The sequence below is a fragment of the Tursiops truncatus genome, chromosome 11 (genome assembly GCF_011762595.2).
Source record: "Tursiops truncatus isolate mTurTru1 chromosome 11, mTurTru1.mat.Y, whole genome shotgun sequence".
Classification (NCBI taxonomy): domain Eukaryota; kingdom Metazoa; phylum Chordata; class Mammalia; order Artiodactyla; family Delphinidae; genus Tursiops; species Tursiops truncatus.
The window spans coordinates 99,565,866-99,592,843 of record NC_047044.1 but is presented as its reverse complement, the minus strand read 5'-3'; the positions used below and the strand labels follow the sequence as shown (position 1 = coordinate 99,592,843).

Here is a 26,978-nt window from a genome sequence, read left to right as displayed (position 1 = left end):
AGTGATAAGTACGTACCTACCTATCCATATACTCTTGCCTTACCCCCCTATTATGAATAATAGCACAGATTTTTGAGATGGTTGCTAGGATTCAGGGCATATAATCTATGGCCATGGAGCAAGACAAAGTTAATTATAATTTAGTGGATTTGAATCAGAGACCCTGGCCTCATTGGCACCATGCTCTACCTAGATAAACAGTTATTTCTTTTGCTAGGGGGGAGCCAAAGACATGGTATGGTGTGCCATCTCATGCTGCAGAACAACTGGAGGAGGTGATGAGGGAGCTGGCCCCTGAGTTATTTGAATCCCAGCCTGATCTCCTACATCAGTTAGTCACCATCATGAACCCCAATGTGCTAATGGAGCATGGTGTGCCTGTGAGTCTTTTTGCATCTCCCTTCAGTATTTTAAATTTAAAGTTATGTACGCTTTTGATTAGAGTCACAGTATATGCTTGTTTTGTAATGGGAAATAAAAGATGATATCATCTTCAAGCCAAATTAGAATTTATACTCTGAAGGGAACAACATTTATTTGATTAAGAATGGGGTGTTGTAAAGTATGAATCACATTTACCTTCTGTATAGCAACCTATCAGAATAGCCATGTTTTCAGTATATCCTGCTTTTAATAAAAATCTCATATTCTTTATTATCCCCATTTAACCAAAGTATAAGTATTTTAAGTGGTTGTTCTAATAACTAATGCTTATCCTTGTGGAGATCATATTCCCATATTTCGTATAAAGATTTCATAGCCTCTTTTTCACATGAGATAATGAAGTAAAAATATACAATGAATACCGTTTCTGCGTTTAAACTTTTAGGTTTGAAAATGATTATTAAATTTAAGCTACGAATACCTGATAAAGTATAAATTTAATGTTTGCTACATGTAGTCAAGTAGTCATCATAACCTTATTAAGAAAGTAGATCGAGTGATAGTAGTAATGTTACTTTGTCTTTAAAGAGTAAATTTATGCAGAATCTGGGACTTTTCAGAAGACATGGTATTGTCATAAAACAAAGAGATTCAGGAAAACTGATTTGGGGGGTCTCTCCATATGACATATGAGCTAATCAATTAGTTTCCAGAAAAAAATTATCCAAAAGTAGGATGAAATTACATCCTTTCCCACTGTTTACGACACAGGAATGAAAGGAATAAAAGAAAAATTCTCTTAACTGTAAAAATTTTATTAGGTTAGGAAACTAGTAGCTCATGAGAGCAGCATTTTCTCCTTGAAAATTTCTTTAGGCTGTGAACTCTTGTCATGAATTACTATAATTTACAGTGACTATTTTAAGAAGGTGAAACTGACTGCTTCTTCAAGCCTGATACTGTTTTCTGGTCTGTGTAGGTTAATGCTTTATTGTTTTAAAGTTTGAAAAATGCTTCTGAAATTGACATAAAATGTTTCCCTTTTTTGTTGTTTTTCTTCTGTTTTGTTTTTGTACCCTGTTCCCAATTTGCATTTAGGTGTATAGGACGAATCAGTGTGCTGGCGAGTTTGTTGTGACGTTTCCTCGGGCCTATCACTCTGGATTTAATCAAGGCTACAACTTCGCTGAGGCTGTGAACTTCTGTACTGCTGACTGGGTCTGTTCGATAGCAAGTAGCTGTTGTGTCTACTAACAGCCCCGGAAAATGCATCTTAATTGCTGTGCTTGCTTAGCTGGGGAGGGGAGGGCCCACGGATATTTCAGTGGAAACTGGAATGTCTCTTGCCATTTACAGAGTTCCAGGTAGTTTTTATTTGGAAGATTTTATAGTTCGTTACTTCTCATTTGCTACTTTCTCATTTTATTTGAATTTTAAATGGGCAGTTGATGTTTTCTGAATCTTTTTCTGAGAATGTAATTCCTCTAGTCTTTGCTTTCTCTGAGCGCTTTTGGATTTTAGAAGGGTGACCACATCTTTTCAAGAATTAATTGTACCACGTTTACAAATATCTAGCTCTGATTTTTATCTTAAAATATCCAGTTCTGATATTTATCTTAAAATATTCCTTTTTTTCCTTCTGATAATTAGGTGATTTTATTCTTCCTGCTATTTTATGTTTTCTATATTCTTTTAAAAAAATTTATTTTAAAGGGCAGCTATAATATTGAGATCTCTGTGGGCTGCACTTTTGTGTAAATGGTATTGCCATTGATTGCTATTTTGCTTTTAAATGAGGTAGATATCAAAAAGTAATTAGTTATTTTTATGTCATGTCGGTGGGGAAAAGACTGCAAACCTATCATACACTCTTTTTTTTTTTTTTTTTTTTTGGTGGTACGCGGGCCTCTCACTGTTGTGGCTTCTCCTGTCGCGGAGCACAGGCTCCAGACGCACAGGCTCAGCGGCCATGGCTCACGGGCCCAGCCGCTCCGCGGCATGTGGGATCCTCCCGGACCGGGGCACGAACCCGTGTCCCCTGCATGAGCAGGCGGACTCTCAACCACTGCGCCACCAGGGAAGCCCTAGCATACACTCTTTGACTCTATTTTTCTTTCAGTGAAGCTGTTTTTTGTCACCTCTCCTGACATTTGGGGGGATATTTTTTAGTAATATTGGATCTTATATTTTCTGTGGGCACCTTAATTTGTTAAATTTCATGATTAGCAATATTGTTTCCTTGGCTAATGAATGAAATTGTATAATGAACAATCTTACATGACCTAGTAATTCTAAACTTCTTGTTAGAAAGCAACAGGAGCAAGACTGAGGTTAGGACTTTGCCTTGGACTTGAACTCTATTTTAAAACCTCAGCTAACATGTATTATGTATTTATGATTTAGGTGTTCCTTGGCTAGGTAGGTGTAGGGTGGGAAATGGAGGTGATTCAGAGATGAGTTAGAGATGATTTCTGCCTTTAATGTGATCACTGTTATTGATGTTTGATCTTGGACAGCACTTTTCTTTTTTTTGGCTGTGCCACGTGGCATGTGGGCTCTTAGTGCCCCAACCAGGAATTGAACCCGCAGCCCCTGCCGTGGAAGCATGGAGTCCTAACCACTTGACCACCAGGAAAGTCCCTTGGGCAGCACTTTTTTTTTTTTTTTTTTTTTTTTTTGCGGTACGTGGGCCTCTCACTGTTGTGGCCTCTCCCGTTGCGGAGCACAGGCTCCGGACGCGCAGGCTCAGCGGCCATGGCTCACGGGCCCAGCCGCTCCGCGGCACGTGGGATCTTCCCGGACCGGGGCACGAGCCCGTGTCCCCTGCATCAGCAGGCGGACTCTCAACCACTGTGCCACCAGGGAAGCCCGGGCAGCACTTCTTGTTTTTTTGTTTTTTGTGGGTTTTTTTGGCTCTGTTGGGTCTTCGTTGCCGCACGCAGGCTTTCTCTAGTTGTGGCAAGCGGGGGCTACTCTTGGTTGTGGTGCGCAGGCTTCTTGTTGCGGAGCATGGGCTCTAGGTGCACAGGCTCAGTAGTCGTGGCTTGCGGGCTCTAGAGCACAGGCTCAGTAGTTGTGGTGCATGGGCTTAGTTGCTCCACGGCATGTGGGATCTTCCCGGACGAGGGCTTGAACCCGTGTCCCCTGCCTTGGCAGGTGGATTCTTAACCACTTCGTCACCAGGGAAGTCCCGGGACAGCACTTTTAGTTTCACTGGTCTTAATTTTTTTTTACCTACTGTGTGAAGATGCTAAGGTTCACTTAACCTCAAACAAGTGAGATGATATTTGTGAGAGGAGGGTGATATAAATGAAAAGTAAAAGCAGCTTTGTATCTGGAATGAAGTGATGGTACTGGTTTTTATAAGCCACAGTGGACAATCAGTTGTATTTTATGTGGCTTCCTTGTATATTGTATCAATAATAATTAAAAACTGCAAATCCTACAGTTTTGTTTTTCTTCTTGCTCTTGTTTTAAGTATTTGAGAAATGTTTAAAGAGTAAATTTCTGAGAATTAAGAAATGAAAGAATTGTATATTGTTATTAGGCAAGATAGTCGCCAATCATAAGCTCAGTATATATATTTTCTTGGGAAAGATTGTTTCTTTGGAAGAGTCCGGAAATAATGCTTGATTCAGAGATAGTCTCGTACTCTGGAACTCTGATTCCTGTGATTCCCTTCTGCCTTTCTCAGAATGGAGGCGAGCTCTAAAAGGTGTTCTTAAAGGTCCACTTTCTAATTTTTTCTGTTTTATATTATGGTTTTCAAATACAAACCAAAACTTCAGACACCCGGCTTTTTCCACTTGAGGGAAGGAAAGAAGCTGGAGAGAGAGAGCTTGTGTAGCATAGCTAGTATCAATTTGTTTTAAAGCTTGATAGATTTTCAGAAGTTATCTTAAAAAGTGTAGCTGTTGATTTATGAAAAGTGATCATTTAGTGATTTATTTCACTTAGGAAAATTAAAGTATATAATCTCATGGTTTCACTTTGAATTCTCTTTAGGCCAGACTGGTAGTTTTAAAAATAATCTCTAGATGCTAAAATCTAAATTGTCTTTTGCTTTGGTCCTTATAAAAAATAAAGTTAGTCCATGTGAACTGCTTAAGTAGTGCTTTCTTCCCCTCCCTCCCTCCCTACCTTGTATTGATAGTAGCATCTGTTGTTTGTTCTGTGGAAACATCAATGCTGAATATGTCCAGTTATCCCTTGATAGCCTGAAAAATTTTTTTCTTTTTCCTATAAGAGCGGTCTCATACTAGACTGGTCTAAAAGAGTTTGCTGCCTCATTTATATATCAAGGAACTCATACTTCTTGAGGTACATAATGAGTAGAAAATCAGCTTAGGCCAGAAGCTCAACATCTCACATTATGGGAATTTCCTGTGGGAAGGCCTTTGAAATTCTTGCTGGGTGGTAAGGGTTTAATACTTACAGTTACCTCTTATGTTCAAATGGACGTTGTTATTCTCTGTTCTTTATAATAAAAGAGAGGATCTGGGGGGCAAGTAGTGGTTCTGTTCTGGAATGTGTTATAAGCCAGTAATTTAATTTGAGAATCTTGTTTTCAGTTGCCCATTGGCCGTCAGTGTGTCAGTCATTACCGTCGGCTGAGGCGCCATTGTGTCTTCTCGCACGAGGAACTAATTTTCAAGATGGCAGCAGATCCGGAATGCTTGGACGTGGGGCTTGCCGCCATGGTGTGCAAGGAGTTGACTCTCCTGACTGAAGAGGAGACACGGTTAAGGGAGTCTGTTATGCAGATGGTGAGTTTGCTGAGTACGTTTCCTGTAGTTGATACTGCTCATGGGATATACCAAAATTTAAACCAGTGGAAAGAATCCGTTTTCATCTTTGATCCCTTTAGAAGTTGAACGCAAAAATTACTGGTTTGGAGAAGATTTCCCACTTCTGTACTTGCCGTTTTGGTTTCTTTAAGTTGAAAAAGTTTTAGGAATCGTGATGTCTTCATCTCCAGAGTTTTAAAAATGCAGTCCTATCAGGTAGAATTTCTTAGGTATGTATGTATTTTTAAAAATCTCCTACATATAGTATTACTTCTTTAAGCAAGAAAATTCAAAATTTTTTTTCTCTCAGCTTTTTTTTTTTTTTTTTTTTTCCTTCGGTACGTGGGCCTCTCACTGTTGTGGCCTCTCCCGTTGCGGAGCACAGGCTCCGGACGCGCAGGCTCAGCGGCCTAGCCACTCCGCGGCCTGTGGGATCTTCCTGGACCAGGGCTCGAACCCGTGTCCCCTGCATTGGCAGGCAGATTCTTAACCACTGCACCACCAGGGAAGCCCTAGACCTGAAGGGTCTTAAGACAGTGAAAATAGTTTTAAGCTAAGGAAGAATACAGTGGACTAGCAATTTGGATCTGAAAAGTAAAGCTGATCCAATTTAACTACTCTGCTCATTGGCATAAATGGGGGAAAAAAATCTATAAAAGAAAATATAAAACTATACATTTTAGAAATGACATAAATACTATTATTACAAAATATTTAAATGCTGGTTATTCTTAAGAATTTAAGTTGACTTAGAAATAAGAATATTTGCTAAATGGTTAGCTTTCTTTTTCTATTTACTTGAATTACCTGTGAAAGAAACAAGAAAGAGTAAGATGCAAATGCATCTTCTTAAAACATTTTTTTTTACATTTTGGGGATATGTTAATATATGCCTGATAGTTACTATTCTCACTTTATACCTGTATTCTTAAAGCTTTGTTTTGATTATGTTCATTTATTTATTTGTTTTAAATAAATTATTTATTTGTCTGTGTTGGGTCTTCGGTGCTGTGCGCAGGCTTTCTCTAGTTGCGGTGAGCGGGGGCCACTCTTCGTTGCAGTGCGAGGGCTTCTCACTGTCATGGCCTCTCTTGTTGTGGAGCACAGGCTCCAGGCGTGCAAGCTTCAGTAGTTGTGTCACACGGGCTCAGTAGTTGTGGCTTGCGGGCTCTAGAGCGCAGGCTCAATAGTTGTGGCACGCGGGCTCGGTAGTTGTGTTTCGCGGGCTCTAGAGCTCAGGCTCTGTAGTTGTGGCGCACAGGCCTAGTTGCTCCGCGGCATGTGGGATCCTCCTGGGCCAGGGCTGGAACCTATGTCCCCTGCACTGGCAGGCAGATTCTCAACCACTGTGCCACCAGGGAAGCCCTATAGGTTTTTTTTAATAGATACTCTTTATCAGGTTGAAGAAGTTCCACTCTATTTCTAGTTTATTGAGAGTTTTTACCAGCTATAGGAGTTGGGTTTTGTTAAATGTTTTTTCTGCATTTATTGATGTGATCAAGTGATTTTTGTTCTGAAGCCTATCAATAGGATTACTTTAATTGATTTTTGAACGTTGAACCAGTGTTGCATACCTGGGATGAATCCCACTTGATTGTGGTGTATATACAGTGTTGGATTCAATTTGCATACATTTTATTGAGCATTTTTGCATCTGTGTTCACGAGAGATATTGGCCTGTATTTTTCTTTACTTGTGATGTTTTTGTCTGGTTTTGGTATTAAGGTAATGCTTGGCCTCAGAGAATGAGTTAAGAAATATTCCCTCTTCTTCCATCCTCTGAAAGAGATTATAGAGAATTGGTATAATTTCTTCCATAAATCTTTGGTAGAATTCACCAGTGAACCTGTCTGGGTCCAGTGCTTTCTGTTTTTGGAGGTTATTAATTATTGTTTGAATTTCTTTCTAGATACAGACCTATTCAGGTTGTCTATTTCTTCTTGTGTAGGTTTTGACAGCTTGTGTCTTTCAAGGAATTGGTGGGCATAGAGTTGGTCTTAGTATTCCTTTATTATCCTTTTAATGTCCATGGCATCTGTGATGTCATTTTTATTAGTTAGCCTGGCTAGAGGCTTATCAATTTTATTGAATTTTTCAAAGAACCAAGATAAAATGAATGGAATTCTTTTTTTTTTTTTTTTGCGTTACGCGGGCCTCTCACCGTTGTGGCCTCTCCCGTTGCGGAGCACAGGCTCTGGACGCGCAGGCTTAGTGGCCATGGCTCACGGGCCCAGCCGCTCCGCGGCATGTGGGATCTTCCCGGACCGGGGCACAAACCTGTGTCCCCTGCATCGGCAGGCGGACTCTCAACCATTGCGCCACCAGGGAAGCACAATGACTGGAATTCTTTACTGTAAAACGTCTCTGATCTGTTAATATGCTGGTATTTGTTAAGCTCTAAGTTGGAAGGGATATAATACACAGCATTTACCTTCCGCCAGATTTACTTCTTTATTTACTGGTGTGTAAGTACTTGCTCAAGTAAGTAGAAACTGTAAACGGAACCCCCTTGTCTATTAAATGGAAGTCTTTGTAAAATGCACTTCAAGTGCCTTTACTTTCTTAAAGTGGCATGCTGAATTTGATAAGCTTTTTTTTTCAACTTTGATATTTTTTTATTGACATATAGTTGATTTACAGTGTTGTTAATTTCTGCTGTATGGCAGAGTGATTCAGTTTTACATATATACTTTTTTACATTATGGTTTATCACAGGATATTGAATGTAGTTCTTTGTTCTATACAGTAGGATCTTGTTGTTTATCCATTCTGTATATAAAAGATGAACTTTCTTGGGAATTCCCTGGTGGTCCAGTGGTAGGACTTTGCACTCTCACTGCTGAGGGCCCAGGGTTCAATCCCTGGTCGGGGAACTAAGATCCTGCAAGCTGCAGTAGGGCGGCCAAAAAAAGAATAAAATTTGTTAAAAAAGATTAGCTTTCTTTTCGATGCCTTCTTGAAGTAGATTAGATTTGCATAGTTTAATTTTACATTTCTTTATCCTTGCATATGTTTGATCAGTGTTATTTTTAGATTATAGATTATAATATTTCTGGTTCAAGGGTATATTGTCCCTGGGGACAGTAATTTTTATTTTCGATTGATCTTTTTCTTATTTTATATAGGAAACAAAACCACATAAGACAAACAAGAACTTCGTGAATTATTATGTAGTAAACTTTGTTGTCATCACAGTATGGTCAGGAAATAGAACTTTTATCAGCTAGCCAATATTTTGTAATAACTATAAATAGAGTGTAACCTTTAAAAATTGTATATACAAAAAGGCCTTTAGGGCAGAATATATTAGAAAATAATACTAGTAAATACAAAAATATTGGCTTACTGTGCAAAAAAAATCTGTCAGCCATCTTCAAAGTACCTCCCAATTACAGATTCCTTTCCTTCCCTCAAAAAATGACTTTTAACATTTGTAGTAATCATTTCTTGCATTTAAAAATGTTTCCTCAGTCACATGTGCATTCTTAGACACCAAGGTTTAGTCTTGCTCATAAAAAAAAAAATTGGTGGTGTTTTTAGAAAGTATTTTGATGATGTGCCATTGTACCTCCCATGTTTATATTGTCAGAGTAGAAAAAAATTTAATAACTGAAGTTCTCTGATGCTTGAAAGACTGGAAAGACTTGATGTAGTGACATCAATTATATTTCAGGGCGTCCTGATGTCGGAAGAAGAAGTGTTTGAACTTGTTCCTGATGATGAGCGACAGTGTTCAGCATGCAGAACCACCTGTTTTCTCTCTGCTCTCACGTGTTCCTGTAATCCTGAGCGGCTTGTGTGTCTCTACCATCCAACTGATCTGTGCCCCTGCCCCATGCAGAAAAAATGTCTTAGGTATCCAGAAGTTTCTTGTAAAACTTCTGTTACCGTCTTTTAAAATTAATGTCAGTACTGTCCTTTGTAAAGCCCTTCCCTGTGTTTGGACTGGTAAAACCTCTTGTCTGTTTGCCTCCTTGCTTGAGGACCAGCCCATTAAAGTTGGCCCTAAACTTGGCACCTAAAGTTAGTTGTTTTATCAAGTTGATTTCACATGTTCCTTGTCTCTCCCTGAATTAAAACTCTGTGGGCTTCTTAGATTTTCTCTTTATGTATACACCAAAACCCTGTTCCCCTGGCCATTTTACTTTCCTTAAGCTGATTGTATGTCAATTTTAATTTATTTTCAAGTTGTTGGTTTTTGGAAGTTTTTATTTTCTTGTGTGGTGTTTTTTTTTTTTTAGATATCGCTACCCATTAGAGGACCTCCCTTCTCTGCTGTATGGTGTGAAAGTCAGGGCACAGTCGTATGACACTTGGGTCAGTCGTGTTACAGAAGCATTAGCTGCCAACTTCAACCACAAGAAAGGTTACGTTTCTTCCTTTCTAAGCACACACTGAAATGGTTGTCACTTTGCAAGAGGCGTTGTTTTGTTTTCCTCCAGGAAGGAAAAATCCTAGGCTTCATATGAGATTTGAGACTAATGGGTTGGTTCACTACAGAATTAATTTCCTGTTTGAGAATCTTCTTTTAAGTGAAAAAGTTGATGTAAAATGGGACAGATAGCTAACTTGCAGTAGATGTATCATATATTTTTGGGAACCCCATTGTTACCAGTGGACTAACATTAAAGGCTTATTGAGAAAGAGAAATTGTCTATAAGGATTAGAAATGAGCACCTGGTCATAAGCAAAAGTATTATGTATTGGTGAGATTTTCACAGCTGTGGTGTGTTTCTGCTAATTGGTTGGTGAATGGTTTTTTATTTTCTGTGGTCATAGTATATGGCTTTTAATTTATTTTTACAGATTTGATTGAATTACGAGTAATGCTGGAAGATGCTGAGGATAGGAAATATCCAGAAAATGATCTCTTTCGAAAACTCAGGGATGCTGTAAAAGAAGCTGAGACCTGTGCTTCTGTGGCTCAGCTGCTTCTGAGCAAAAAGCAGAAGCACAGGTAAGACTAAGAAGAGCTGAGTTCTCCAGTGGTTTTCTGTTTTGTTTTGTTTTGACCAGAATAAAGGCAAAGTCTTAACTGGCCTGTGAGGCCCTGCCCTGTCTTTTGAGGCCGTGTTTTCCCTCCCCCAGTAATGCCCTAACCATGTCTCCTGGTCTCCCTTCTTTCTTGCTCCACCCTAAACCCTCTCCCTCTGTTCTTCATACACACCAGTGTCTTCCTGCTTAGGGCCTTCATGCTTGCTCTTGGCTCTGCTTGGAGTTCTCTTCCCCTGATACCCAGGTGGCTTATTCCCTCACTTCTTTCATGTCTTTTACAGACGTTGCATTCTTGGAGAGGCCTTCTCTGATAACCCCTGTAAAATTGCAGCCTTTTATTCTTCTTTCCTGCTTTGTTTTTCTTCTGTCCCTGTCACCTCCTGATAGACGAATTTACTTATCTATTATCTTATCTCCTTCTTCCTTTCCCAGCCCCACTAGAAGGTATGCTAGTATAGAATGTTGGGGATTTTCATCCTTTTTCTTATTGCTGTGCTTTGAAGAATGCCTGGCACTGCGTAGGTGTGCACTAAGCATTTGTAAATAAACGATACTCCAGGCTGAAGGCAGGTGGCAGCAAAGAGTAACCTGGGTGCCAGGGAGGCTGTTGTTACAGAGCTGGAAGTATGTGCCCTTAATTTCATGTAATTCACGTGTGTTTAATTCCCTGTGGTATTGTTTCTTAGTAATTCCAACACGTTTCTTGTATCTGAATGCCTTTTTCTATAGCAGTTCACATTGGGTCTCTAATTACTTTATATGTTTTTTTATATTCTGTTTTATCAGAGAACTTTTCTTAGCAACATCGATCAGTGACTCTTCACCTGTCATTGGGTCACTGACCCCCTTGGAGGATCTGGCGAAAGCTTAAAGACCCTTTTCTTAGAAAAATGCACATACTGACATAGTTTTGAATCAGTTTCTGAGGGTTTATAGTCTCCTAAGCCAGGTTTTAAAGGTCTTTGTTCTATATCTTAAGTTTCTTGAGGTAGAAGATTTAGTTTTATCAGTGAACTTAACATTTTACTGTGAGGAATTTATTAAATGTTTGAAATGTTTAACACTTGTGAGATTGGAGGAACTGTAACTTGGAGAGTTGAATCTTTGAGTCATTACCCGAAGAGCTAAACACTTAATTTGGAAGTGATCACCATTGCAGTGAAATCCCTCAAACACTAGTATTCTGGGATTTCTTGGGTTAGAATTCTAAAGAGACTAGAAACCCCTTTGATATGGGAATGACTGTGAATTTTTCTTACTTACGTCTCAATATTATTTCACATCAGGCAGAGCCCAGATAGTGGGAGGACTCGGACCAAACTGACAGTGGAAGAGTTGAAGGCCTTTGTCCAACAGCTTTTTAGTCTTCCATGTGTCATCAGCCAAGCTCGACAAGTAAAGGTGGAGTATCACATTCTTTTCTGGGTAATATCCTTTGTAGTATGGGCTCCTGTTTTGGGTAAAGAGAATAGTGTGTCGAGATTCGTTTTTTTGTTCTGTTTGTTTCTTTTCTCAAATAAGTGCTGCTATTTAAGGATTTTTAGTAGGCAATAAGAACTCTTGGCTTCATTCTTAGTCTTTGATTCCCCCTTTAGAATTCTGGAACTAAGCCTAGTTTAGAATATTTTTTTCTATATTAATTTTAAGCCAGACCCTCCGTTTAATTTAGATGTAATTGAAATGTAAAAAATTAGTTAAAGGAATCTGAATGTATCAGTGATTACTAGTTCATGAACTTTTAAAAATGCAGAACTCTGAAATTACCAGGGCCCTCATGGTTTAATGAATATGTAAATCTCAAAAGTATCAAATACATGAATCTGCATAGTTAGTAATCTTCTGATAGTTTGTGGTGTGTTTTTGTGATTCGGCGATGGCTGTGTATCTAAAATGTTTTTTACCAAGATTATCAACCATGAAATCCAGTATCAGTTGTGTTGTCTTAAGCCCATGTCATAAGAGCGTTTTGCTGGTTGACCATGCTTTCCTTCCTGAGAGACTTTCTTTTCTAGACATCTGACACCATACTCTCTGGTTTTCTTAGATCCACAATTCCCAGTTCCTTCTCTTTAGGGAAGCTTTTTGATTTCTCCTTGGCTTGGCTTCTAAGTTGGTAGTATATTGGGAGTCTTGGCCCTTTCTTTAATATCTTCTTTGGTGACGTTAACTATCACCTATGTCCAGCTGATTCCCAGCTCTGCCTTTCTTCTTTTCTGCAGACTCGTACATCCAGTTGCATACTCTGCATTTGCCTTTGGCCGACTAAAAGACATCTTAAAAGCCTTCTAATGAATCAAAATTCTTGATTCCTTTGTTTCCCTTATGCACCACATTCCATCTCTAAACAGGTGTTCCTATTGTATTATTTCCAAAACGTCTCCCAGAGTGAACTAGTCATCACCTCCACTGCTTCAGTTAGGCTCTGAACCACTGGAATCTGCCACTTAGGTTACTGCAACAACTTCTTAACTGGTCTCTGTTCTTGTCCCCGAAAGTTTATTTTTTATTCAGTAGCCAGAGTGATTATGTAATAAAATAGGAATAAAATCATACCACTACCATGTGGTTAAAATCCTCCCAGTGGTTCCCCAAAGCCATTCAAATGAAATGCAAACTCATTGCAATTAATCTACAAGGCACTATGTAATCTGACCTCTGCTTATTCCTTAACTACTTTCTCCTGCTTGCACTTTGCTCCCCATCAGCCACTTAGGAGCAAGACACAAGCTCATTCCTCTTTAAAAGCTTTTGCAGTGATTATTTGCCCTGCCTGAACTACTCTCTTCCAGGTCTCCATGCGGTTTCCTCCTCTACCTCCTCATTTTAGTTTTGGCTCATCTGTCTTTTGTGACCATCATTGCAAAGTAATATGCCCCTCCCCCCATTCCCTCTGATCACTTTTGTATTATATCGTATTGTATTGCCCCATTTGATTTTCATAGCACTTAAAACTAACCGAAACATTTTATTCATGTCTTCACTGTCTGGCCACTTACATTAAAATATGTGTTCCTTGAAGACAAAGGCTTTGTATTTTTGTTTAATGCTGTGTGCCTAGAATAGTGCCTGTAACTAAGTCAGCAGTCATTAAATATTTTTGAGTGAACTAATCATATTTAAAAGTAGGAGTATGTAATTACAGAGAAACATAGTTTTGCCTTTATCATATCTGTTTGGTGCTATGATGCTGAGATTATTAGATAGTCTAGAATTTGGTAGTTTGCCTGAACTGTATGTACTCCATACTCATTTTGTGTCTTTTAAGTTTGTTTTTTATTTTTTTTCTTTTGATCTTTTCAGAATCTACTGGATGATGTGGAAGAGTTTCATGAACGTGCTCAGGAGGCCATGATGGATGAAACCCCAGATTCTTCCAAACTGCAGATGTTGATAGATATGGGCTCTGGTCTCTACGTGGAGCTACCTGAATTAGCCCGACTAAAGCAAGAGCTACAGCAGGCTCGATGGTTGGACGAAGTACGACTGACCCTGTCAGATCCACAACAGGTCACTTTGGATGTCATGAAGAAATTGATAGACTCTGGGGTGGGGTTGGCGCCCCACCATGCGGTGGAGAAAGCGATGGCTGAGCTTCAGGAGCTCCTCACGGTCTCTGAGCGATGGGAGGAAAAGGCCAAGGTCTGCCTGCAGGCAAGGTGAACACATACGTTGGGGACTGTCACGTCTTTGATAACTAGATTAGAGAGTGGAAAGGGAGGAGGAACATGAGGGTCTTAATTAAATGTTTTGTGCCTTCCCTGACTGGTCACTAAGTTACCAGATTGGGCTGTATACAGACAGTTTCAAGTATTGTGTGCACACTGTGTGCAGAGTACTTCTTTTAATAAGAGCCCTTCCATTACTGATGCTCTAGTTAGGAGCTAAGAAATATAAAGCTGTGTTGCAGTATGTTGTGAACTGAGAGGCCCAGAAAAATCCTAGAGGGACTCAGAGGAGGAGCGGCCATTACTAGCCTAGGTGGTCAGAAGAGACGCTTGAGAGAAAGGTAAGAACTTACATAGAGCCTGGAAGAATGAGTGGGATTGAAGTGGAAGGGGAGGCAAGAGAAATATCCTAAGCTAAGCTTAAGGAATGTGTAGGATGTGCTTAGGTGACAAAAGTGAAGTGGTCTTCACATGAGTGGGGGATTCATGCAGGAAAGTAGAGGGAGATACGGCAATCAGGCAGGAGAGCGTGAGGGGTTAGCATCGGCACCCGTTGGACTGGTGGGATTGAAGTACAGCGCCCATCAGTTTGACGGTAATGCTCTTTATGAAAGTGTTTTTTCAGCACTTAAGATTAGTGTGTGTGTAATTTCCTTTGTGAGGATGAGGAAGCCGGGACGCTTACAGAGATCACGTAGCTGTCAAATAACAGCACAAGCGTAAGCCTTTTCCGCTTCACTCCAGCGTCTCCATGTACTTAACTGCTTCACGAGTCACGTAGTTTGCATGCATTTGATAGGCTTTCCCTCAGATGATGTGATCAACACGGTTCTGTTCAGCCAGAAGGCTCCACACGTGCTGGATGCCAGATGCCACTGAGAATATATAATGAAGCTTATAGCTTTTCCTATCTGAAGCATTCAGATCACTCTATGTCTTCAGATTCATGGTGGTTCTAGGAGGTGGGAGCATATTAAATGGGAAAAGTTAAATAACTTTGGAGTGCAGACCATGATTTGGTACACCTGATACAACTGACAGTAGTCTGCTGAGTGAAATTTTATTGCTAGTAATACTTGAAAATTTTCTTTTTCCCATTTTCCTACATTTAACCAGTTTTAGTGATTTTTGCCTCCAGAATGCCTTTTGAATCTCTCTTCTTCAACTCCACTGTCACTGACCTAGTTACATAACTGTTACATTTTCCCTTGATCTTTGCAATTCAGTGAGTATTTATGGAGTACCTACTACACGCCAGGTGCTGTTTCTAAGTGGAGGCCATAGGGAAAAGACACAAGGTCCCTGCTCTAAAATAGAGCCGACATAGTGGGGAGAGTCAGGTGAATAAGTGAATGAGTGTGTGAATTTCAGATAGTGTCGTGAAGGGAATAAAGCTGGTAAAGAGAGGACTGATGGGGTTGGTGGGGATAGTGGGAAGGTGAATCCTCCCTTTTCTAGCTCCTGTTGAGTTGTCTTTCTGAAACGCATACTTCGTATTCTTCATCTCTTAGCATTGGTTCACTGTCACCATTCCTTTCTGGCTATCTTCCTCCTTTGTCTTTGACCATCTCTCTGTGCCTCTTTCAGAATGGCTTTCCTCAAGATTCTGGCCTAGACCACTTCTCACTCTTTACACCTCCTTGGAAATTTCATCTTAATTTCTTGTCTCCATTTACCACCTTTATATTGATTAATGTCAAATTCTCATCTGTAACATAGATTTTTTTTTTATAGATACCGTCTGCCTGTTAGATAATTCCATAGGATGTCCCATTGGTACCTCAAATTCCCCATATTCAAAATTACCCTTGTTAACTCCTTCCCATGCTCTTTCCCTTTGTTCCTGTTTTCTTTGACTTATACCTTCTTTCACTCATTTGAACAAGCCAGAACTTTGGAAATTAACTTTGACCCCACCCTTCTGTTTCTTTGCCGTCAGACTCAGTTAGCTACCAAGTCATGCTGATGATATTTCCTCGGTGTTTTTCACTTTCATTCTTTTTCTCTGGACTGTTGTTACGGATGACTTGGATCACAGCACCAGGTTCTGTCTATGACCTCACCCCTCAGTAAGCCATTGTCCGCACTGAAACTAGTATTTTCCTAAAATACAGCTGTGAGTGTTTGACTCCCTTGCTTAAAGCCCTTCACTGTTTCCCATTCCCCTTGGGATGAAGTTCACATTTCCTTAACCTGACTTATAAGGCCATCTGTAATCTAGCCCTTTGCTTAAATATCTACCCTCACCCCTTGCCATCCTCCCTCTTGCATTCTGTGTTCTAAACATAGTGATTCCTCCCCCTGGTTCTTCAGACCTGCCGTGTTCTGTCTTGTCTCTGAACCTTTGCACATGTTTATTTTATTCCCCTGTGGAACACTCTTGCCCTCTGCCCACCCCCTGTGGCGCACCTCCACCACGCCTACCCAGTGTCTGGTCCCAGGTTTCCTGACTAGTTCCTATTCAGAAAGGGTAAGCGAGCTTAGAGGTCACTTCTGGGAATTCTTCCTTCACTGCCAAGTCAGTTAAGTTCCCGTACTGTATATTCTGATAGCATCTTTACTTTCCTTTAGGATTGCACTTACAGCGTATTGTAACTTTTTATTAATAATCACCTCCCCCCAGATGAAAGAGTTTCTGAGGCAAGGACTCTGTCAGTCTTGTGCATTCATCATCTCTAGGACCTAGCACAATGCCCAGCACATAGCAGGATTCATGGATGGTCAAACTGTTTCCACGCTCAGTAGCTTCCTGTTGCTCACATAGGAAAATTCATGTCTCTCAAGACCTCTCAATCTGCGTCTTTCTTTCCTGCCAAGTTCCCCTGCTTCTTGCTTTTACTCCTGCCCCACCTCCCATTCTCACCATTCCCCATCTTAAACTTATTTTTAACTTATTTTTAAATTTTTCTCTATGTCTTTGTTCATTATATTCCTGTTGTTTTTCCTTTAACCCTTCACTTGACCAAATTGTACTTCTTCTTTAAGGCCTAATTCAAAACCCTTCTCAACTCCCCCAGGCAGAATTAATTACTGCTTCCGGTGGTAGTGAACCTATAGTAATTTGTTCTTAGTTCCCAGTACAAGTATCATTCTTACCTTGTGTTTTGATGAGTTGAGGATAAGGTCTATGTTTTATTCATCTTTGTGTAACAAGGTGTTAATGAAAGTAGTTGAATTAAATATACTTGGTCAACGTTAATGGATTTCTAGACTACTGCTTTCTACATAGCTGTTTAATATGCATCTCTGACAATTTCAGATACTGTGAAGAACTAAAGTAGAAGTAATTTAGTGTAGTGAAAAAAAGAGCATGGGATCTGAGATTCATTCTGAGTCAGTGTTTCATGTGTGCCGTTTACTACTTTAAATGACTTTGGGGAAAATAATTGATCTACTTTGACTTAAACTTTTCTTGTCTGTAAAATAGAAATAGAGGTAATACCTGTTTTGCCTCCCTTATAGGATTATGGTAAGAATTAAGTGAAGTCATGTGTATGAAAGTTCATTACACATTCTAAAATGTTATTTAAGTGTTGGTAGTAGTATTTTGACTTTTCCTCATGCATCCACCCTATTTTTGTGTTTTTTAAGACCACGGCACAGTGTGGCAAGTTTAGAAAGCATCGTGAATGAAGCTAAGAATATTCCAGCCTTTCTACCCAATGTGTTGTCCCTGAAAGAAGCCTTACAAAAGGCTCGAGAATGGACAACTAAAGTGGAAGCTATTCAGGTAAAGAGCCTTTTGAATTGTCCTACCATTCAGGTAATGCTGTCTCATAGATGAATCCTTTAAGCCTTTAATTCTTTAGAATAGAATAACTGGACTAAAATAATTATGTACTTAAAATTCACTTGTTTTTCCATGTGATTTTTATTTCAAAATATATATTACCTGTTTAAACTTTACTTGTTTCTGTTGACTCCCTGCTATGAAAGATGACAGAATTAGCCATTTAGTTAGTGCTTAGCAGTAGGAGTGTATTTCCTGCTGTGTTCTTTGACTTGTTTGCCACGTACACCAGTTACTTTTTTCTTTAATTGTAGTATAGTTAATTTACAGCGTTGTGCTAGTTTCAAGTGTACAGCAAAGTGATTCAGTTATACATATATTTGTATTCTTTCTCAGATTCTTTTCCGTTATAGGTTAGTACAAGATATTGAGTATAGTTGCCTGTGCTATAGAGTAGGTCCTTTATATATAGTCGTAGTGTGTATATGTTAATTCCAAACTCCTAATTTATTCCCCCCACTCCGCCCTGCTGTCCCCCAACTACTTTTAAAATAAGTGGCAGAAAAAGAAACTGAAATCAACATTTACTGAACCCCACAATACTCTTGGTACTATTCTGGTTGTTTGGGAGCAGAAACGTAAGGGAAGGGTGTAAAGATAGAACCCTGGACCTCAACATTGCGTATTCTAGTTGGCGAGACATATATCATACATCTGTAGTTCAAGACAATGAGCTAAGCGTTAGATAGAGATGAAAGTGTGCTTGAATACATAGTTTTTCTTCTGAATTACAAAACCGTTAAGCAGCATTTACCGTATTGAGTATGTAAATACTATTTATCGTAGAACTACACTGAAAGAAAAAGGAAGCCACCTCTCCCCCTAAGCTGGTGCCCTTAGAAAGAGTATTCCAAGTGTCAAGTTCTAATGACTTCTCTGTTACTTTCTTTTCAGTCGACTTTTTCTGAGACCTGCTTAACTGCTACTCTTTCTGTTCTGTTTTCTAAAATTATCTATTTTCATCAGGACAGCTCCTCTGTTTGTTTCATCTTCGACCTATTTCAGGCAGTTGGTTGTTCGCAGATGACTGAGAATCCTTAGTTGGCTGCTTCTGATTGAAGGACCGAGCCTGCAGGTAGAGGTAGCTGTCATGGTTTTCCTGTGTGATTATAGAGGACTGTTCCTCACCAAACGCTTCCCTTCAGTGGGAGGACTGGCTTGTCAGCTCTAAGAGAGTGGACAGCTTCTGCTGCCCTTTAGGGTACGTCGCCTGGGAGAGGCTGTCTATGTCTGGGCTTAGCCAGAAGGTATTCTATAGTCAGATGGCTGTAGTTGGGCACGAAAGGGAGTAGCAGTAAATATATTTCTTGAGCCTGTCTGTATCTGAGCTTTCTTTTCTCTTTCAATTATTCTCTTCTTTGTCTATTCTTATCCTAGTACCATAGTGATTTAATGATACCATTATAATATTTCTTATGGCTAGAACCTTCTCATTCTTTTTAAAAATTGGACTGAAGTTTCTTGTCTTTCTGTTTCATTGTAACTTCTAAAATGGATATATAGGCAAATATGTCAGGTAATACGTGGGAAGTAACTATTGGAATGTCAGTTTAGCACGAAACACTATGCCTTTCCTTCATAGCTTCTGAGTAGTGATGAATGTTATGGGGATATACACAGTTTCTTATAGGAAAGGTTATGTGTTCTGTCTGCTGGGGGATTGATGCACTCTGAGGTGTCGCGCTGAATTATTGTCTACAGGCTGCCAACCTACTACTTCTGATATTCTTGCTGAGTCCCTGGAATGGATTACTCGTTAACTCTCACTTCCTGTAATGATTCAGTTATTTAGTAAATTTAAAGCCATATAAATTCGAAAAACAATACTTACTTCATTATGTGGAAATATTGAAACATTGTGACTTAGAAGGAAAATATCCATTCTTGTTTGTGTTTGTAGGACATAAAATGGAGGTGGTTACCAGAACTAAAATACTGCTCTGTAGTAGTTGGAAAAATTATGAAAGACTTTGAAACAGGCAGAAGAGATTACTTATGTCCTTTCTGTAGAACGGTGGATGTCATTTAGCGAACCATCCAGGATGATTTGATTCTAGGAGTGTATGCCTTAGACTTTCTTTGACCAAGCTATTTTACAACTCTCTCAGTTGTTTAAAAATGATAGTAATGTGAATGAATTAGTCTGTAGAAAAGTAATTAAATTTGTAAGGAACAAATGATTTTCCACACTGTAGAAAAGATGATTCCATTGATGGGTATGATATTAAATACCTGTTTCCATCTACTAGCAAATTCCTTTCCTCATTCCTAATTGCATTTATATACGTTTGTTTTTAGGTTGTCCTTTGAACTAGCTTTTACATCTCACTGGGTCCCTTGTTATTAATAAAACAAAAATCTTTGACAGTGTGAATTTACGCAAACTTTTTTTAAAGGACGTTGGAAGGCTCTGTTAATTCAAGAGATATTGATACAGTTAGGTTCAAAGAATAATATTTAATGAAAAAATTAACGCTGAAGTCTTTGTGAGGTCTGCCAACAATATATTGCCAGACTTTCTAAGAGGTTGCAGATTGTGTAAGGATGCCCTTTGTTCTCCAGAGCGGCGGCAGTTATGCGTACTTGGAGCAGCTGGAAAGCTTATCTGCCAAAGGCCGCCCTCTCCCTGTGCGTCTTGATGCGTTGCCCCAGGTGGAGTCACAAGTGGCGGCAGCACGGGCCTGGAGAGAACGGACTGGGAGGACCTTTCTTAAGAAGAATTCCAGCCACACGTTGCTCCAGGTGAGGGGCGGTTTACTTTATGTGTGTGCACTTCAGCACCCTCGTCAGAAGCTGCTGATGTAATACCTGAGGTGAGGGTTGTTTTCAGTTTATCCGGTCATGGTTACACAGGTGATTCCGTTTTGGGTAATATCAGATGTTGACCAGTAATCTGGAGCCTTGGGCAGACTTGTTTCCAGTTCATCTAATACTATGTCTAGAAAAAGAAGTCAACCTGATCTTATCTCTGCTGTTATAATGGACTCTGTCACTGAAAGATCTTATTTCTCAGAGGCACAAATTAAAAAAAAATCTTTTTTAATTGAAGTATAGTTGATTAACAGTGTTGTGTTAGTTTCTGGCGTATAGCAAAGTGATTCAGTTATACATATATATTCTAAATTGATTGATTGATTGATTGATTGATGGCTGCATTGGGTCTTCGTTGCTGTGCGTGGGCTTTTCTCTAGTTGTGGCGAGCGGGGGCTACTCTTCACTGTGGTGCACTGGCTTCTCATTGTGGTGGCTTCTCTTGTTGCGGAGCACAGGCTCTAGGCACGCAGGCTTCAGTAGTTGTGGCTCACAGGCTCAGTAGTGGTGGCTTGTGGGCTCTAGAGCGCAGGCTCAGTAGTTGTGGTGCATGAGCTTAGTTGCTCTGCAGCATGTGGGATCTTCCCGGACCAGGAATCAAACCTGTGTCCCCTGCATTGGCAGGCAGATTCTTAACCAGTGCGCCACCAGGGAAGTCCCACAAGTATATATTCTTTTTCAGATTCTTTTCCATTATAGGTTATTACAAGATGCTGAATATAGTTCCCTGTGCTATACAGTAGGACCTTGTTTATCTATTTTATATATAGGTAGTATGTATCTGTTAATCCCAAGCTCCTAATTTATCCCTCCCCCCAGCTTTTCCCTTTGGTAACCATAGGTTTGTTTTCTATGTTTGTGACTCTGTGTCTGTCTTGTAAATAAGTTCATTTGTATCATTTTTTTTAGATTCCACAAAGAAGTGATATCATAATATCTGTCTTTCTCTGTTTTTCTTCACTTAGTATGATAATCTCTAGGTCCATCTGTGTTGTAGCAAATGGCATTATTTCGTTCCTTTTTATGGCTGAGTAATATTCCATTGTATATACGTACCACATCTTCTTCACCCATTCCTGTTGATGGACACTTAGGTTGCTTCCATGTCTTGGCTATTGTGAATAGTGAGAAGCACAAATTTCAATACTCATTACCCTTTTCCTATTGAACAGTTGAACGTAGTAGTTAAGAGCATAGACTTTGGAGTAAGATATTTTCATGTTTGAGGACTGGCTTCCTAGTGCTAACCCTGTGTCTGTGGGCAAGTCGTTGCCTTTCTGGTTTCCCTCGTTTGTACAGTGCCATGTACAGTAATACCACCTACATCAGAGGCTTGTTGGCAGTTTTGAATTAGATAATGCATGTGAAGTTCATAAGAACGTGTCTAAGACGTGTGAGTGGTCAGTAAATGGTTCATTTTATTTTCAGTTTTGAGATTTTTTTTTTTTAAACCAGAGCTCCATATTTGGTTTTATTTTTGTAGGTGCTTAGTCCCCGAACTGACATTGGTATTTATGGGAGTGGAAAAAATAGAAGGAAAAAAGTAAAAGAACTAATAGAAAAAGAAAAAGAAAAGGATCTGGACCTTGAACCGCTGAGTGATCTGGAGGAGGGATTGGAGGAAACCAGAGATACAGCCACAGTGGTAAGAAATCATGTAGTGCATCTTGACTTTGCTTGGTGAATACAGGATTCTGTGACGGTGTTAGCAGAATCGCTGTTTCCATGTTCTTAACTATTGTGTTCTGTGTGCTTCATCTTTGGCCTTATGGTTGTACATATTTCACATCTTGTTTAATATTTGGAATCAAAGAATATAAAAAGTTTACTCTTCTCTCTCCCTAACATTGTCTTTTCCATCTCTCTTCTTTATTGTTATTTTAGTAGTCACCTAATATTCCATCAAATTATCCATACCTTGCTGAACACTTTTCTGATATTGACCATTTTTGTTGTTACTAGGAGTTCGCTGTTACGGATAATAGCAAAGTGAACTGCTCTGTATAGCCTTGTCCTTTCTTCACATCATTTTCCTGCACTTGACTCTTAGGAATGGGATTTACTGGGCTAGAATTTCAGAGCATTTGGTGCTTAGTGCTGTTGTGCTTTTCAAAGGACTTCTACCAGCTGACTGACAGCAGCTGCAATTTGCAGTGTCTACCTCTTTTAGCAGCATTCAGTAGTATAGTGAGTGTGCAGTAAGATGTTTGTAGCTAATTAAAATTATGGGTTTTATTGGAGAGTAGGAGGAATATGTTACAATTACAAGGAGACTGAGGAAGTAGAAAATAAAATGAGTTTGGGCAATATGTAGTAGTAGTGAATCGCATATACTAAGTGAGTTCATATGGCTCTTTCTGCCTAAATGATCCTGTTTTGAGGCTGGTGGCAATAATTTCTTGTTAGAGAGCCTGCCCAATAAGTTAGTCTTGCCAGAAAAATAGCACTGGAAGTTATTTCAGAACTGCTTCAAAGCTACCAAAGTTTAAAAAGAAAATGCCCTGACAATATTCATAATAATTAAATTTTGTTTTTATATACTTCTTTGAAATGAGTTACATAAAACCTTGTTATAATTAGTCATCGGGCTTTGTTATTCTTCTTCTACATAAGTTGGAAAGTCCTAGAAAGAAATTAAAATTGGTTTGTATCAAACTTTCCCCCAGAGAATGAATTACAAGGGGGTGAGGAGTCAGTATTGATTGAATGTTTATCTTGTGCCAGGCACCAAGTTAGGCACTTCCATATGTTATCTTATTTAATCCTTAAAACAGCAAAAAGAGGTTAGTAGTGTTCCCATTTTTCGGAAGACTGAGATTCAGAAAACTTGTAACCCGGATCAGGAGTCTGTTAAGTGCAAGAGCCAGGCCTCATACCAAGGCTGCTTGATTTCAAGGCATACCATCTTTCTACTGCACCCTATAGAAGAATTAAAAAGTACTCTACTGATGCGAATTGTGAGTACTTGTGAATTTTGCAGATGAGGAATGTTTGCACAGAAACTGTCATGCTGCCCCAAATTTTAAGAAATTACTGATTTTTTTTTTTAAAGGACAATGCTTTGGACTTCCCTGGCAGTCCAGTGGTTAAGACTCTGTGTATCCAGTGCAGGGGGGTGGGTTCGATCCCTGGTCAGGGAACTAAGATCCCACATGCTGTGCGGTGTGGCCAAAAAAAAAGACAGTGCTCTGTCACCGTGAGGCTACAACATGGAGGTGATCCCTTAGCCTTGAAGATTTGGTGCTTTTGGGGTATTTCACAGTGACTCCCTTCACTTAAATGTTTTTTGTACACAGGTGGCAGTTTTCAAAGAACGGGAGCAAAAAGAGATTGAAGCCATGCATTCCCTCAGAGCAGCCAACCTCGCCAAGATGTCAATGGTAGACCGCATAGAAGAAGTAAAATTTTGCATTTGCCGCAAGACAGCGAGTGGGTTTATGCTCCAGTGTGAGCTCTGCAAAGACTGGTTTCATAACAGCTGTGTTCCTCTTCCTAAGTCAAGTTCCCAGAAGAAAGGGTCTAGCTGGCAGGCTAAAGAAGTAAAGTTCCTTTGCCCTCTCTGTATGCGGTCTCGAAGACCTAGGCTAGAGACCATTCTGTCCCTCCTGGTATCCCTTCAGAAGTTGCCTGTACGGCTGCCTGAAGGAGAGGCCCTTCAGTGTTTGACAGAACGTGCAATGAGTTGGCAGGACAGGGCCCGGCAAGCCCTGGCCACAGATGAGCTGTCCTCTGCCCTGGCCAAGCTCTCTGTGTTGAGCCAGCGGATGGTGGAGCAGGCAGCTCGGGAGAAAACTGAAAAGATCATCAGCGCAGAGCTCCAGAAAGCCGCTGCCAATCCAGACTTACAGGCAAGTTTAGAATTTTCTTTTTTTTCCTGTTTCATGGGGATAATATTTGTCAGTGTGTAAGTAGTAAATCAAATCTATCTTACCAGTAGATTAGGAAAATAACAGTAAGTTGCTAGCAACTATATTATGCATAATTTCCTCTTTGCACGTACGCCCATAGGATTTTCTTTGGGTATATACGTAACGTCGTTTCAGTGAAGTATTACCTGGAAATATCATTCAGGTAGACCTTAGCGTTACAATCAAATAATTTGATCTGTACTAACTGTTGAATTCTGTTAGCCGGTTTGCAGGTTTGTTAGGTTTTGGTGGTCTTAAGCATACATGAATTACGCATGTTTTTGTAGTGTGTCTCTCTGCTCATCTTGGGATTGCTTGTTGTTTAGGGACACTTGCCTAGTTTCCAGCAGTCTGCTTTTAACCGGGTGGTGAGCAGTGTATCTTCTTCCCCTCGGCAAACGGTGGACTATGATGATGAAGAGACGGATTCTGATGAAGACATTCGGGAGACATATGGCTGTGACACGAAGGTAAGTACAGGGCAGGCCGTGTGGGTTTGTTTGTTCACTGAGTTTGTTCAAAAAAGCTGTTGAACACTGGTGTTTGAAGCCTGAAAGTGGAAGAGAAAGCTAGTCATCTCTCTATCCTAGTTGATGGTGATAGCATTTTTTCAGTGCTCCAAAAAATATATAGATTGATGAAACTTAATTTTTTTTTAAAGGATGGAATTTTTTAAAATCTGTATTTATTTTCCTCACCCTGAGGCTTAGAGGGACTAGAAAAATTATACATTTAAGTTATTGAAAACTTTCGTGGCTGATTTCATTGCTTTTTCCTTTGGGTTGTTAAAGTCTCTGTAGTTTTAAGAATCCCATTCTAGCTTTGCTTTGAGTCTCTTTCTCTCATCTCCTATCTGAATGGTGCTAGACAGCATGTCATATTCAGGGATGGGTTATACTTGGGCCCATGGTTCGAATTTGTGGAGTTACAGTCACAGTTAGAACAAAGTATTTGCCCCAATATGATTGTTTTCATAATGACACCACATTGGGATGAAGGGAAGGTTTTGGCAAGGTTTTGTGTTGGATCCTTTTGGCCTTTTATTGTTGTTTTGTGTCATGCCCAAGACCTTTGCCTTTTGTCTAGTAATAACATCATGATCTAGGCAGACACTCTGCCAGCTTACAGTTAATCTCTTGATCTGTTTTGTATTATTCTTTGTTGAGCTAATGTTTAGCATCTATGCCAGTAACCGGGGAGTTTGTACTCTGATGTATGAAAAAACTAGGGTGCCTTCTCTTCCCAGTCTGTTCAGTGTCTTTTCCTTTGTCTTTTCAGCATACTAGGTAAGCTCATTCTTAGAGCATGAATACCATTGGCATTAGAACTCCCAGGATATAAAGTTAAACCATCTATCATAGATGCTTGTAAATTACCCACTGGAAAATGTTTTTATCAAGATAAAAATGGATCAAGGGGATGTTTTAATGAGGGAATTTTTAAAAATTACATGAATTAAAGACGAGAAAAGTTGAAACTTGAATTAGCATTTAAAATAAGGTTCTAGGGCTTCCCTGGTGGCGCAGTGGTTGAGAGTCTGCCTGCCGATGCAGGGGACACGGGTTCGTGCCCCGGTCTGGGAAGATCCCACATGCCGCGGAGCGGCTGGGCCTGTGAGGCATGGCCGCTGAGCCTGCGCGTCCGGAGCCCATGCTCCGCAACGGGAGACACCACAACAGTGAGAGGCCCGCGTACCGCAAAAAAAAAAAAAAAAAAAAAAAAGGTTCTAAGTGACTTCCCTGGTGGCGCAGTGGTTAAGAATCCACCTGCCAATGCAGGGGACATGGGTTCGAGCCCTGGTCTGGGAAGATCCCACATGCTGCAGAGCAACTAAGCCCGTGTGCCGGAACTACTGAGTCTGTGCTCTAGAGCCTGTGAGCCACAGCTACTGAGCCCACGTGCCACAGTTACTGAAGCCTGTGCGCTCCAGGGCCCGTGCTCTGCAACAGAGAGAAGCCACTGCAATGAGAAGCCTGCTCACGGCAAGAAAGGGTAGCCCCCGCTCGCAGCAACTAGAGAAAGCCTGTGCACAGCAACGAAGACCCAACGTAGCCGAAAATAAAATTAATTAATTAAAAGTATAATGATAAGGTTCCTAAGCACCTTGTTATCCTTGTGGTTAATGACCATCTTTATTTATAAAGTTGGTAGAATGACCAGGAGCAGCTGAAAGGGAATGCTGCCCACGCCACGTGTAAGTTAGCCAGTACTAGAATTGCCTGTTTGCCGTGGCTTAGAGGCCCTCAGTACTTCGGTTATCTTTCTAGCACATTAGGTATCAACCAGCACTCTAGAATTGCTAAACAGGATGGATTTCACTTGGAGGCAGATTGGTAACCTATGAAAGCAAAACATCCCAGGTATTACATGATTTCAGGGCTAGGGATCAGAGCAGTGGTTGATTCGGTTGTATGGAGTAGTCCTCTGTTTGCAAAATATATATGGGGGTCTTAGCTTACAGTCTGAGGAGAGGGTGTTTGCAGGGTAGAAAGATAAGATTATGGATTTTATAATGTTAGCAGTGTATTTGACAGCTTAGGACAGTGGAAGAATGGTGGCAAGACATGATAATTCAAGGTCAAATTTATCTTGACGGCGGTATCTTTGCACTAAAAAAATTATATTCTTGAGGATTTTC

The 26,978-nt window shown here is 40.0% G+C and overlaps 1 protein-coding gene across 3 annotated transcripts in view; it reads left to right on the top strand.

Annotated features, from left to right (window-relative positions):
• The window catches only part of KDM5A (lysine demethylase 5A), an 84,388-nt gene that overhangs the window by 31,836 nt on the left and 25,574 nt on the right, over positions 1-26,978 (top strand). For 2 of the 3 annotated variants that reach the window (XM_019925933.3, XM_019925926.3), the window contains exons 12-25: positions 218-380; positions 1,483-1,602; positions 4,956-5,150; positions 8,845-9,026; positions 9,413-9,537; positions 9,978-10,128; positions 11,453-11,567; positions 13,467-13,822; positions 17,423-17,561; positions 20,184-20,363; positions 21,916-22,077; positions 23,207-23,389; positions 23,729-24,280; positions 24,667-24,810. In XM_019925933.3, coding sequence (XP_019781492.1) covers positions 218-380; positions 1,483-1,602; positions 4,956-5,150; positions 8,845-9,026; positions 9,413-9,537; positions 9,978-10,128; positions 11,453-11,567; positions 13,467-13,822; positions 17,423-17,561; positions 20,184-20,363; positions 21,916-22,077; positions 23,207-23,389; positions 23,729-24,280; positions 24,667-24,810 — 2,767 coding nt within the window. The remainder of the gene's footprint in view (positions 1-217; positions 381-1,482; positions 1,603-4,955; positions 5,151-8,844; positions 9,027-9,412; positions 9,538-9,977; positions 10,129-11,452; positions 11,568-13,466; positions 13,823-17,422; positions 17,562-20,183; positions 20,364-21,915; positions 22,078-23,206; positions 23,390-23,728; positions 24,281-24,666; positions 24,811-26,978) is intronic. The other variant, XM_019925931.3, reaches the window with a different exon arrangement.